This window comes from Danio aesculapii, chromosome 3, assembly GCF_903798145.1.
Source record: "Danio aesculapii chromosome 3, fDanAes4.1, whole genome shotgun sequence".
Taxonomy (NCBI): Eukaryota; Metazoa; Chordata; class Actinopteri; order Cypriniformes; family Danionidae; genus Danio; species Danio aesculapii.
Window position 1 is genome coordinate 36,365,711 of NC_079437.1, and position 15,135 is coordinate 36,380,845.

The 15,135-nt window shown below is 36.8% G+C and overlaps 1 protein-coding gene across 1 annotated transcript in view; it reads left to right on the top strand.

The window, feature by feature from the left end:
• Positions 1 to 15,135, top strand: part of fmnl1a (formin-like 1a) — a 32,868-nt gene extending 17,733 nt beyond the window's left edge. The window contains exons 14-26 of the mRNA XM_056453913.1: positions 713 to 983; positions 2,079 to 2,330; positions 2,495 to 2,619; positions 4,361 to 4,563; positions 4,649 to 4,880; positions 6,461 to 6,529; positions 6,615 to 6,695; positions 9,144 to 9,273; positions 10,658 to 10,821; positions 10,908 to 11,009; positions 13,161 to 13,259; positions 14,199 to 14,304; positions 14,523 to 15,135. Of these exons, the coding sequence (XP_056309888.1) occupies positions 713 to 983; positions 2,079 to 2,330; positions 2,495 to 2,619; positions 4,361 to 4,563; positions 4,649 to 4,880; positions 6,461 to 6,529; positions 6,615 to 6,695; positions 9,144 to 9,273; positions 10,658 to 10,821; positions 10,908 to 11,009; positions 13,161 to 13,259; positions 14,199 to 14,304; positions 14,523 to 14,587 (1,899 nt within the window). The 3' untranslated portion in view covers positions 14,588 to 15,135. The remainder of the gene's footprint in view (positions 1 to 712; positions 984 to 2,078; positions 2,331 to 2,494; positions 2,620 to 4,360; positions 4,564 to 4,648; positions 4,881 to 6,460; positions 6,530 to 6,614; positions 6,696 to 9,143; positions 9,274 to 10,657; positions 10,822 to 10,907; positions 11,010 to 13,160; positions 13,260 to 14,198; positions 14,305 to 14,522) is intronic.

Genomic DNA, 15,135 nt, shown 5'->3' on the forward strand with positions numbered 1-15,135 from the left:
ACTTGTTTTGCGATTGTTTTAGAACTTCCGATTTAGGCAACCTTCAGTCGCCTATGGAAGAAATGACTAGGAATAATTAACGTCAGAAAACGGTAAAACTACTTGCTGTACAAACAAGTGTTTGCATGACTGTACAGACCAAGTAGAATAATATAATAAGAAAATATCAGTTTGCAACATCAAGCAGCATAACAACCTGGTTTTAGCATCTAAAAATGAATGGTAGTGAATAAGACCTGAAGTCTCGAGTCTGTTCGTACCTGAAGATAAAGGTGAATACAGTTAAAGTTAGAATGCAGATTAGGTTTAGATGTATGTAATTATGCGGAATTATTTGTAATTAATATAGTAAGTACACAGAACACATATAAAAAGGACACCTTAAAAAAGGTGTTACGCTGCATTTGTTCCAGCTTATAGACTATTTCAATGTGGTCGTGCAATTGGCCCATGAACATTTCCTGCTTTGTTATCAAACTATTTCCTAACTGTAACAAGATGCGATTCAACGTTAAAACAGCTTTCATAACATTATTTATCAAAATGTGGACCTTTTGAGATTCTCAGAAGCTATGGAAATGAAAAATGTAAAAGAGGAAACACTTTAGGAGGACCATTGTTATTGTTTACATCTCTCAAAATGGTCTGTACTATTAGAAATATCAAAAATGACAATCAGTCAGTGTCTGACTGTAAATCTTGTTTGTAACAGGAGAGCTTGCGGGAGTCCTGTACTCAGGTGAGCACGTTACAGCAGAGAGAACGAGAGCGAGAGATCCAGAGAGAGAGAGAACGAGAGCAGGAGCGTCAGTCACAGCCCTCACAGGTAGACAGAGAGAAGGGGAGCGAAAAAGACTCCAAGCTGGAGGAAAAACTCAAAGAACTGCAGGAGAAAGGCTTACTTCGTCTGGAGCGCACAGCCTCTGGAAACCTGGACATTGACGTCATTCCAGTCACCATAGAGAAGATTGTAACTCAGACAGGTAGGAGCAGAAGAAGGAGCAGAAATTTTCCTTCTGGTTGGCATCTAAAATGAAAGCATCTAATGAACTGAAATGAATTTATCTTTAATTTAAACTTATTCATTTTAGACAAAATGACTCGCATAAAAAACAAAACATTTTACATTTAGTATTTACATACACACAGATGTTGTTTTGTCAAGCCCACTCACCTGTTTGAAGTACACTCACAATGCCAACACAGGCTCATTCTGAAAACGTAGCCCTATACGTTTCGGGAGATCGCAAATTATGTAGCCTGAAGTACAAATGGCTGCATTTCATCTTTAAAACGAGCGATATGGGGTGGTATGATGCCATTCCTTTTCGTGCTTACCAGCTGACCACTTACCTTCGCATGGACAGCTTTCCTGCTGTTACGTTTGTCCAGTTAGCACGCCATGTACATCGGTGGATTTGAGACGCAGAGAGGAGTTGACCACAACAAGGGGGTTCGAGTCATACAGTGAAAAGTCATCGAGTGAAAACGGTTCCAGAAGGCGGGTAAGACAAAAACTAAATTCAAAAAATAAAATAAGTAAATAACAGGGTGAGAATGTGGTAAAAAAATCAGGCAGCTTTCCTTTTTTCTGGATTGCTTTTTAAAACTGTCAATTGGGTTTAGGTAAGTGGGTGGTGAGTCAATCAGTGCATTTTAAAACACTATTGGTTGGGTTTAGGGAAGGAAGAGGGTGGGTCAGTCGATTGGTCAGTCAGTCAGTCACTTAGTCAGTCAAACAGTCAGTCGACAGAGGCCTCAGGTGGATTTACGCGAGAACTGCAGGCACGAATAGCACTTGCAAGAGAAAATTGAGATCTCAAAAAGCGCACACAGCGGCCTCTGGTGGATTCGAAAAAACTGCAAAAAGTATACCTCCTGGGATGTATTTGACGCACTCCAGAAATGTATATAGAGGTACATTTTCAGAATGAGCCTGAGTTGCACAAAGCACAATGTGTTCCAAGAAACATGGAGTGTTTATAAGAAAGAGTCTTGTACATTTGGAGAGGAAAAGAGCATGCCTCCAAATCAATTAATCAACCAACAATTATCTAACATCTATGCAATGTTTGCAGTGACTGTGCCAGATTCAGCTTCTCAAGCGCTGCCCAGTTCGGCAGCAGCACCGCCTCCACCTCCTCCGCCCCCTCCACTACCTGGTGCTGCAGCACCTCCCCCTCCTCCACCACCTCCTCCCCCTCCTCCTGGAAGTGGAGGTGCTCCTCCCCCTCCTCCTCCACCACCTCCTCCTGGTGGAGGTCCGCCACCACCCCCGCCTCCACCTGGCTGTGGGCCTCCACCTCCTCCTGCCCCTGGAGCTGAAACAGGTTAACAAACTCAACTTTATTAAACAAATAAGCATACATACAGTGCTCAGCATAATTGAGTACACCCCATTTTGAAATAGAATATTTGTATGTACATATATATGCTGAGCACTGTACACTGAGCATGGTGACTGAACACCCATCTTTTCTGCTGTTTTACACAGGACCAAAGGCGCGCAAAGCAATTCAGACAAAGTTCAGGATGCCTCTGTTGAACTGGCAGGCTTTGAAGCCCAACCAAGTGTCCGGAACGGTGTTTAGTGAGCTGAATGACGAGCAAGTGTTAGAGGTAACAGCAAAAATTACACTCTTCTTGTTCCAAACTTGAGTGAAGTTCTTTTGGTGGGACATAACAGAATATTATGTTTTGTAGGTACGAAATGACACTCATGGAACTCATTAGGGCTTTTCACACTGTGCTTAACTCTGTGTTATAAACACAGATATAAATCTAAAGAACACTTTTAACCCTGGGTAGAGAAACATTTGACAGAATGTTTGGCAGGAAGTGCAGGAGTGATGCCATCAAAATCATTGGTCAAAAAAGCAACACTGTTTTATCATACTAAAATCGTATAAGGTTCTGTTATAATGTTGCTCTTTGCAGTCAAATAAATCAGACAACATATTAAAGTGTCTTTGGTGTATAACATCATTAGAGACATAATACTAATTAATTACGTTTATATAGCACTTTTCTGGCCAGTGGGCAAATTTGTCCAGGATGCCAGGGTTAAACCCCTACTCTTTTTCAAAGGGCATCCTGGGATTTTTAACAACCACAGAGACTCAGAATCTCAGTTTAACATTTCATCTGAAGGACACCACTCACTGAGGAGCACAGAGTCCTCTTCTCTATACTGGGGCATAAGGATCCACACAAACCGCAGGTTGAGCACCACCTGTTGGTCTCACTAACACCACTTCCGGCAGCAAGCTAGCTTTCCCATGTGGTCTCCCATCCAGGTACTGACCAGGCACAGCCCTGCTTAGCTTCAGTGGGAGACCATGTGAGAATTGCAGAGAGCTAGCTGCCGGCTATGACAATGAAGCAGTTTGTGTCTTTAGATACAATTGCTAATTCTAACAAAACATTAGCATAATGTAAGAACATGAGTCAGCAAAATATTTACAGTAATGGCTCGTACACACCGGGACGCTTTTCATTTGCATTTATCATTAGCGTTTTTCGAGAAGTTTTTCTGGATTCAAACCCAAGCGATTTTACACTGGTGTCGAGCAGAAGAGTATGCAAAATCACTCCTTGATGTTAGATGGCGCTACACAACTTTAAGCTTTGTAACAGAAGAAGAAGACAGAAATTTGACTCACTTGTTGTTAAAGTTACTGGTGTTTCGAACAAGCATGGATAGTTCAAGTAGCAGCTCCAGCTGTTGCGATGAAGAAAGGATTATTGTTCACCAGTGCAACAGGCAGCTCCATGTTCATATCACCTCTGGGCATCTTCTTTAATGTGTGCTCACATTGACAGTTTTCCGCTTGAGTGCCTCCAAGTGCTGTTTACTATAACTTCAGCAGCTCCGTGCACGTGAACAAAAGTGCCATTCTGATTGGTGGAGAAGGTTTTGATGCGGCGTGTCAAAACAAAAAAACAAGCATGAGGCGTTTCTTAAAAAAATGGCGCTTTTATGTCTGGCGTTTCACACGTTGGTGTGCACGATCATATTGGCGCCCTTTATTTAGTCACGAGACGTTAAACGTTGACTGAAAACTCGAGCAAAAAGCATCCCGGTGTGCCTTAACACTGTCCTAATGGTTTTTGGATATTTCAATGAAAGAATAATCCTACATATTGTGCCTTTAAATGTAAAAAGCCTTATTGACTTTCATTGTTTGGACACAATTATTTAATAATAAGTATCGTTTATTTACATTCACCAGTAGACGGATTGTTAAACATGTTTTAAACAACAAGAGGGTGAATAATTGATAGTAGAATTTAAATCTTTGGCCAAACTATCCTTTAATAATTGATCTGTCAGTTAATACTGTACATTCTCTCATCTCAGGCTCTGAATATGGATCTATTTGCGGAGCAGTTTAAGACTAAGGCACAAAGTCCTCCAGCAGATCTTTCTAAGCTCAAGGTTAAAGTGGCTGAGAAAGCCCCAACTAAGGTGTCCCTGCTGGAAGCTAACAAGGCCAAAAACCTTGCCATCACCCTCCGCAAGGGAGGCATGAACCCTGACAAAATCTGCACTGCAATTGAGAGGTATGTATCCACTTGTGAACAGCAAACTGCACCATTAAAACTATCTGAACCGACACAGAAACTCTCCTCTCTCTGTTGTTGTCAGCTATGATCAGTCTCTGAGCTTAGACTTTCTGGAACTTCTGGAACGTTTCATCCCATCGGAGTATGAGATGAAGTTGCTCCAGAACTATGAGAAGGAAGGACGTCCTCTAGAAGACCTGAGCGAGGAGGACCGTTTCATCAGCCGCTTTGGGAAAATCCCACGCCTTTCCCAGCGGATTAACACTCTCACCTTCATGGGGAACTTTCCTGAGAGCATCAAACGCCTGCAGCCGGTCAGTTAACATCACAGTTTCATCAAATTTCTTGTTGCGATTAATTACTCAAACATTTATCGTGATATACGATATTATCACGATAACGACCTAAGCTGCAAAAAAGGTTGTTAACTGGTATAATAATCATGAAATATTTAGAGTAATGATTTAGTGGTCAATCATATCGAACACATTTTTCTGTTCTAAAAATGTGAGATGCACTTTTTTTTTGTTGACAAGAAAAAAAGGAGTGCACTGCGCCTAAGTCCTTATAAGGCAAGTAATTTCACTCGGCGGCCATCTTTGAAGTGCCTCTCGGGCAGTGTGTTCGGGCACTTTGTGTGAATGAGGAAACATCAAAGTCTCCAAAATTGCTTGCCAAGCTTATGATTAAATGTCATATTGGGAATCACCAAGGAAATTGAACAACAACTGTGTCTTTAGTTTAATTTCTAAATGTTCGAATTACACAAAATCTGCAGAAACTCACGTCTGGTCTGAGCCCCTCCCCTGGAGGTTCGTGAGTCTATAGCGATCACTGATTGGCTCTTGTACTAGAAGGCGGGGCTTCATTCGTCATGTTGACCATTACACTTTTTCCTATTCAAAACAATATGAGTGACACGTCTTATGTATTCTATAGTCTTTGACTGCACTTATTACTGTTGGTTGCTAGGCTATTACCGATTATCTAGGCTATTAACTATTCAGGCCTGCTGGTTTTTAAAAATATTGTGAAATTCACAAATCGTGAAGTCTGAATAATGGATAACTCAGTCCAGATAAGTCCAGATATCTCAGAAACAGCGAGCACTAGTCTCTCCTCCATCTCTGTAGTCGTCTTGACAAAACAAACACTGCTGTCACTTCAACGGAAACCTCACCTCTGCTTTCATTTAATTGGACAATAAAAAAGATGTGACTGACTTCATACACTTTTCCCACTCAGAATTGACTTTTTTTAACTGTAGGCACACAGAACGCAATGTAAAAAACACAAGGTGTCCATTAAAAAAGGCGCCGCTCATTACAAAAACCACATACAGTGTGACGGGCCCCTTACTGAACCACCAGCTCTGCACACTTTCCATGTGTCCTTAATCAAACACACCTGATTCAGATCATCAGCTCATTAGCAGAGACTAAAAGACCTGAAATGGGTGTGACCGACAAAGAAGACATCCAAAACATGCTGTGTTGGTGGTCCTCCAGGAAAATGGTTGAGAAACACTGACTTAATGCTTTAATAAATAACAGTGAGAAATAACCACATTTCTTACAGTTATGTTAAAGGGCACCTATGAGGAAAATCATCTTTTGGGAGCTATTTGGACAGAACTGTGTGTAGGTATAAGTGGACACACTGGGGGTCATATTGGGGTGATATAAACGTAATAAGTCTTTTTGAAATTTCCTGATGTTATAATAGGATCCAAATCCCTCCCATTTAGAGGCCCCCCAATACTACAATCTGAATCTTTAAAAGAAACAAAAATCTAAAAAAAAAATAAACAATTAATAATTATTTACAGTATTTATAAGAGCCTCAGCCTACCCAACATAAAGCATATGTTTTAATTGAAAACCTTTTTCTGTAGCAACTGGATGCCATCATTGCAGCATCGGTGTCCCTCAAGTCCTCATCAAAGCTGAAGAAAATGTTGGAGGTGAGTAGAGCACATTTGTGTTCGGTTGATTTTAATGGCGCGCTGCTTCAGTGAAGCTCACTTGTCAATTTCTTGTCGGCTTCAGATCATCCTGGCCTTTGGGAACTACATGAACAGCAGTAAAAGAGGAGCAGCGTATGGCTTCCGTCTGCAGAGCCTCGACTTGGTGAGTCAGTCTGTCGGTTGAAACTTCAAGGGTGGTGTTTTTGAGTTATGCATGGTTTCGCTGTTGTGTTTGAACTGTAAATAACTGTAGAAAATCACAGGCCCAGGTGAGAGTTTGGAGAGTTCTGTTTGGATTTGTTTTGAGAGGCAGCTCAAACAGAGACATTTGATGTAGAGAAAAAGAGGTTCAAGGATTCTGAAGAAAACAGGGACTGAAACTTTTGCATGGGAATAAAACCTTTTCTTGCTAATCTTCTGTTGCTGAGGGGTTATATTAATAATAATACAAACTATAAATATTATTAACTCATATCATGATTGTTCTCCCCAAGCCTTTCAAATGTCAGATTGCCTTTTATGCATCTTTTATGGCATGCATATTAAATATCATAAATGCACACCATTCATTCATTTTCTTTTCGGCTTAGTCCCTTTATTAATCTGGGGTCACCACAGTGGAATGAACCACCAACTTATCCAGCATCTGTTTAACGTGTTCACATTTAACCCATCTCAGGGAAGCACCCATACACACTCATTCACACATACATTACTATTTAGCTTACCCAATCCACCTATACCACATGTCTTTGGACTTGTGGGGGAAACCAGAGCACCCGGAGGGAACCCACACGAACATGGGGAGAACATGCAAACTCCACACAGAAATGCCAACTGACCCAGACGAGGCTCAAACTAGCGACCTTCTTGCTGTGAGATGACAGCACTACCTACTGCGCCACCGCGTCACCCAAATACACACCATTCACGTCAAATTATCAAAAAACAAAAATACTGATAATTAATATGATTATTATTACTAAAATAACAAAAATTGTAGTAAAATGTAATATTAAATAAAATGTGTTAATTCCTTTTTTTAATTAATTCTATTAATATTTTTTATTTTCTTGTGTATTTTTATACACAATTTTAAGGTTTTTTAGATCCAAGACGTGACTCGCCACAGATAATCTGTTGTGGGGGTGATGCAGTGGCGCAGTAGGTAGTGCTGTTCCCTCACAGCAAAAAGGTCGCTGGTTCGAGCATCGGCTGGGTCAGTTGGCGTTTCTGTGTGGAGTTTGCATGTTCTCCCTGCATTTGTGTGGGTTTCCTCCGGGTACTCTGGTTTCCCCCACAGTCCAAAGACATGCAGTACAGTTGAATTGGATAGGCTAAATTGTCCGTAGTGTATCAGTGTGAGTGTTTATAGATGTTTCCCAGAGATGGGTTGCAGCTGGAAGGGCATAAAACATATCGTCACCTTGGAATTATAAGGTTCTATCTGCGTTCTGAATGATTTTGAGATATTGAGCTTCAAGTTTTTGCATTCCAGTTAGTCAGTCTTAAAATGTAAACAACTTATAAAAAAACATGCCATCATGTAAATAAGATGTCATTTAATAACAATATGTCAATTACTCAATTTTGACAAAAATGTCAGATAGAACCTTATAATTCTAAGGTGATGATATGCTGGATAAGCTGGCGGTTCATTCTGCTGTGGTGACCCCAGATTAATAAAGGGACTAAGCCGGAAAGAAAATAAATGAATTAATGATACACCGATGTTTTGGAATATGGAAAAACTGTCTTTCCATTGTTTTCATCTGTTTTTATCTTATTTGTTTCTATTTTATTTATGCTTATCTCTTTAATTCCTGTTTATGTAAAGCACTTTGAATTGCCTCTGTGTATGAAATGTGCTATATAAATAAACTTGCCTTATATCTAATGAATAATTATTTGTATTTTTAATTTAATTATTCACATAATTTTAGTACATCAAGTTATACTAAACGAAAGCTACAAGTATTGCATTTCAAACTAGCAATTTAATCATTTTATTTTATTTAATATTAAGTTTATTTAAAAAATTTTAGTCAGCATTTTAATAACTTTCGTGTTGGCATACTATGTATAATAACCCCGATTATCCTAGATCAATATTGAGAATTTGCAGGTTATATATATATATATATATATATATATATATATATATATATATATATATATATATATATATATATATATATATATATATATATATATATATATATATACAGTATCTTAAAATAATGTTTTAAAATCTTTTAAATAAACAAAATTAGTTTAAAATAAAGTTTTTATATAAATGAAATAACATCTCACATTTGCATTTAACTAAATCTTTTTAAATGCATAATTAAACAAAATAATCCCGTCATAGTCATCAACTGATGTCATATTGTACATTTATATTATTTATATCTACATTCACTGTGAAGCTGCTCTAAAATAAAAGTATTTATTAAATTACTTAAAGATGGGTGATTTTTATCCGAAATTAAAAATTCAGCATGATCTACTTCTGATTCTGCCTTCTATCTTTGCAATACTGTAACTTAATCTGTGTCTTTAGCAGCCCAGTGTTCTTCTCACAGACACACTTCTCTCTTGTGTCTTTCAGCTGCTGGACACAAAGTCTACAGACCGCACACAGACTCTGCTGCACTTCATTGCAAATATGGTGCATGAGAAATACCCCGAGCTTACCTCCTTCCACAATGAACTCCGCTTTGTAGACAAGGCTGCTCTAGGTAAGACATAAAAGACAAAATGCTACACCACAATTAATGTACACAGTGCGTTACGGACAAACATACTACAGTACACTCTGCTTGTTAAGTTGCCTCTACTCATTAAGCAAGAAAACAATCTTTTACAAAATCATGATGTTCACAACTATCTCTGGACTTGCTGCCTTGAAAACACCAATATCTGAATGATTGATAAATTACTGTCTCATAGTATAAGATATCTGGTCTTACAGGTTGGGGGTTGAGCGTTGGGCTAACAACCCACCTCATAAAAAATTTATGAGGTACAATTTAACATGGTACAAATATAAACTTCGATATAAATGGCCCTGTGTGTAAGTAAGTATAACATATCTGAAATATTATAGTACTACAGCACTCTGTGAGTTTATATTAGTACCATTTGTGTGATCTGAGAAGCTGTGACATCAGACTTTAAGTCACAATAAAACAGAAATGAAGATTGTCCTTTTTTCTTTGATCGTGACCTAAGTTCACTTGAAACGGGTCCTGAAATAAGAAAAAAAATAAGGCAGTGCATGATTTCATCCATTGGGAACTGATTGGATTGTTGGAATATGGCAGTTGCTAATTGATAAATGATAGAAGATTGATAATAGATGAAAGAAAAAAGAGTCACGCCCCAATAACCACGCCCAAAGGGCCGTCCATGTGACCAGAAGTGAAGAAATGTCATTTCTAGGGGGCAGGGAAGGTTATGATATTTCATATGATAAAGTCAATTTGTGAATTGAAGAGCGGGGGGTTGGGGGGGGGGGGGGGGGGGGGGTGATTGTGATGGAGAGAGACCAAAATGGGAGAAGGGTCTGAAATACGGGGGGACGGGAGTGTTGGCAGGTATGATACATATAAAAAATACATTTTGATTTCATTTCGACATTAAAGTCTGTGTGAAAATGTGTGTGTTTTTTTTTGCTAGCGCACATTTTTATTCTTTAGTTGAACAATTAATCCACACACAAAAGTTGGAAGTACATCAACACACTGAAATAAAAGTCTCAGCAACTTACGGTTCTCGCAGACTTTAAAGCAAAATATTTTAGAAAATCACAATAATCTCTGGACTTGTTCCATTCCAGACACTAATAATTTAAGGATTGACACGTCGCTGTCAGACCATCTAAGATAGTATGGTATTACAGCACACTTTGAGCATATATTAGTACCACTTGTTTGCTTTTGGTGTCTGATAGAAAGTTTGGACACAGAAACTGTGATGTCAGAAACAAACTGATTCTTCAACTCAATTGAGTTCAATTCAATTCATGTTTATTTCTACAGCGCTTTTACAATGTAGATTGTGTCAAAGCAACTTAACATAGAAGTTCTAGTAAACTGAATTCTCTGTCCTTTGCTCTGTCAGTGTCTCTGGACGGTGTTCTGCAGGATGTCAGATCCCTGGAAAGAGGCATGGAAGGCACCAAAAAGGAGTTTATGGTGCAGGATGACATCCCGGCGCTCAAAGAGTTTGTCAAGGCCAACAGTAATGTATTAGACTCCCTCGTTAAAGATGGCAAAACAGCACAGGTGAGACCACAGGAACACACTCATAAACACACACTACCATAAATGAAATTTTGGTCATTTTTCTAATTTTTTTCTCTCTCAACAAGGAGGCATATGCGGCTGTAGTGGAGTATTACGGAGAAAACCCCAAGACAACACAGCCTTCCATGTTCTTCCCAATCTTTGCAAGGTTCATCAAAGCTTATAAGGTGAGAGAAAGTTTAATAACAGATGTTGAAAGTGTTCAGCACATACTGTACATACAGGCCGTAATATTAACTCTCACACCAAATCAGAGGAAAATGTAATACTTCACTGTCATTTTTTTAACAAGTGTTGTTATTAGTTTTACATTTTTCAATAAAAGAAATACATGAAATAAGCATGTAAAGTAATGGTAATAATAATAATAATTGAAATAAAAATAAGTAAATTGATAAATTAATTAATTAATAAAAACTAAGTTATTATTAACAAAACAATTAGGGCATATAAACAATTTCAATGAAAATACAAAGAGGCAGTCAATAGGGGTAGTGAGCATATTAAACACTACACTGCTGCATTATATTGGTCCTGGTGATCAATAAATGCTTGCCATATGTTGTAAAACTTACCAAGATTATCAATAACTCCATAATGGATTCTTTCCATGTGCAATATTTGAGTGAGATAAGTTAACCATGGCTTAAATTGATGAGTAGAATCTGATTTCCAGAGTTTTAGAATGACACTCTTAGCAATAATCATTCCACAAATTATAGTTCTTTGTATGGACACATAATAATCCAGCAGAGAACCCAAATATAACAATTTCTGGGTCAGGTGTAAAGGTAAAACCATACATATCAGAAAACCATTTAAATATGTCACAGCAGAAATCATGAAGTTTTGGACACGTCCAAAAGAGGTGAGTCAGGGAACCTTCAGCAGACTTACACCAGTCACATGTAGGAGAGATGGTAGGAAAAATTCTGTGTAATTTAGATTTCGAGTAGTGCAGTCTGTACATTACTTTAAATTTAATTCATTGATGCCTGGAATAAACAGAACATGATTGAATTCTAATGAGACATTCCTCCCATGTATCAGTCTCATTCTGTATGCCCAGTTCCTTTTCCCAAGATTTCTTCAAATAGGTTGTAGAGTAACTCAGTTCTTGATGCATATACAAAATCTGAAATCAAATGTTTGGAATCAGGTGAGCCCCATAGTAGCCTGTAAACCTTTCTTTCAGATTAAAAATTGGGTATCGCATGACTTACATAATTTTAATCTGTAAATATCTTGACTGTAATGTTTTACATTTCCTCACATGCTCTATGATTTAACATTTGAAAGCAGAAAAAAACTAGCAAAAAAACAAAAAAAAAAAAACAACAACAAATCATAAACATAAACATGAATAACCTTTAAAAGCCTTTAATTAAACTATTGTTATAAAAAGTGTATTTTTTTGGGTTTGTTAAATTTAATAATAATAATAATATTTCAAATTGCCATTAGATATTATTCCTTCTTTCAAACTGCTTTTAATCAAATAATGCATAGAATGCATATACAGTTGAAGTCAGAATTATTAGTACCTTTGAATTTTCTTTTCTATTTTAAAATATTTCCCAAATGCTGTTTAACAGAGCAAGGAAATTTTCACAGTATGTCTGATAATATTTTTTCTTTCTGGAGAAAGTTTTATTTGTTTTATTTCAGCTAGAATAAAAGCAGTTTTTAGTTTTTTAAAAACCATTTTAAGGTCAAAATTATTAGCCCCATTTAAGCATTTTTTCGATAGTCTACAGAACAAACCATCGTTATACAATAACTTACCTAATTACTCTAACCTGCCTAGTTAACCTAATTAACCTAGTTAAGCCTTTAAATGTCACTTTAGCTGTATAGAAGTGTCTTGAAAAATATTTAATAAAATATTATTTACTGTCATCATGGCAAAGATAAAATAAATCAGTTATTAGAAATGAGTTATTAAAACTATTATGTTCAGAAATGTGTTAAAAAAAATCTTCTCTCTGTTAAACAGAAATTGGGGGGAAAAATAAACGGGGGTAATAATGCTGACTTCAACTGTAGTTCTATAACCTATAAAAGATGATTTACTATCACCAGCCACTGTCATGTGGCAAAACGTTAGTTCAGGCCCTGCACACACATTTTTAAAGGTAATTAAAGCTGTTTGATCGTTCAGATGCTAATGGGAATTGCTTGAAATAATGCATGTAAAGGAATAAAATGTTGAATAAGCATGCTGAAGAGCTGAGCTCTACACCACGAGCAAGGGAACTGCAAGTTTCGCAGCTTGATTATTAATTACTGTGGTGGTCTATTATCGTGTCACACAACAGCAAGCAGAACAAGACAACGAACAGAAGAAGAAGCAGGAAATGGCAGCAGAAGAACAGGCAACCCCTTCCCCAAAGAAGAAAGATGGCACCCCTCAAAAGGTTTGAAAATGCATTCATAAAATATGCCTTTATATATATATGTATGCAAATGTACAGCATCATTTAAAATTAATCATCACTTTTCATCAAAGTTGTCCTAAAACTATTGTCTTAGGAAGATTTTAAAAACTACAGACTACTATATATACACTGCCAGTCAAAAGTTAGGGGTCAGTTTTTTTTTCTTGTTTTGTTTTTAAAGAAAATTATTTTGTTCATCAATGCGACATTTATTAAATGTAAAATAATTTAGAAGAAATATTTATAAAACATTTTAAATAACTTCTTTCTTATTGTATGTAGTTCAAATGAAATTATTACTCCAATTATTATTGCTTTTATTACTATTACCATTAATAATAATTATATTAATAATAATAATATTTCTCAGTGATGGGCTGCAACTGGAAGGGCATCCGCTGCTTAAAACATATGCTGGATAAGTAGGTGGTTCATTCCGCTGTGGCAACCCCAGATTAAGGGACTAAGCTGAAAAGAAAATGAATGACTAATAATAATAATAATAATTATTATTATTATTGTTATTATTATTTTTAATAATATTAGAGGGATTTCTGAAGGATCGTGTGACTCTGAAGACTGGAGTAAGGAAGTTGTAATAAATCTTTTAAATCACTGGAATAAATGATTGAATTAAATTATAAACTACTTTTGAAGAGTTATTTTATAGTGCAATAACGTTTCACAATTTTACAATTTCTACTGTATTTTGAGGAAATAAATGCAGCCTTGATGAGCATTTAAAAATCACATTGACCCCAAACTTTTGACCGGTAGTGTGTGTGTATACGTATATATATCATCAGTATATATAGATCTTTCATCAAAGTTGTCCTAAAACTTTTGAACAACAGCCATTCTTGTCTTAGGATGATTTTAATGTTGAAAAAGTTAAAGTAAATCTTGTTGTCTTATCAGGGTCCCATGATGCCCAAAATGCCTCAGTTAGACCTGATTGCTGAGCTGAAGAAGAGACAAGTGAAGCCCCAAGTTACAGACGGGGCCATTGATGACATTATCACAGGTAAAAATGTCTTATCTTAAATGATATATCAACAGCACTTTTCTCAGTAAAAACGTTCTCAGTAAAATTCTCAGAAAAAGTAAGTCCAGAGACACTAAGAATTTTGAACCAGTCTCTTACATTTTCTTTTTTTTTTACAATTTAAAGCCATTATTTATTTATAGTTAAAAATTATTATTCCAAAAATTTGTACAATAATTTTTCTTTGTCTGTGCCAGATTTGAGAAACTCACCATACAGAAGAGGCGATGGTCGGAGAGCAGCTCCACGACAAGACAACTGAGTGTAACCTTCAAGAGACAATCCTGGGTGCTTCTGTACATAAAATCTGCAATCTTATTCTCTAAATACAAATAGTAAAACATTTTTTAAATGTATCTGGCAAACACACATTCAAACACAAGTTCACACGACAGCAGATGGTGCACACAACCACAAAGAGTCACACTAACAGACACCCATCACACATTCACACACAGCCTATGAGAATCTGTTTGAAGCAGATCAATATAATTGTACATAAACCATAAAAACATTTTGTACTCTCACGCTTAATACATTTGATTTTGCTGTTCATACTGCTAACTTGCTTTATGCGTAATTTCAAAGGAATTTTAGCAAAAAATTTGTACAAAAATACTTTTTATGTTACACTGGGTCGAACAACAACAACATAAAAAAAGACTCAGTGGAAATGTTGTCGTAGAAGAGAGCTGTACTTTATTAGACACACAACCACAGCAAGTATGTACAAAAGGTCTCAGCTCTCGACGTTTTCTCACAGGGAAAAAAAAATCCAAATCAAATAAAATCACATTTCTCACAAAGTTA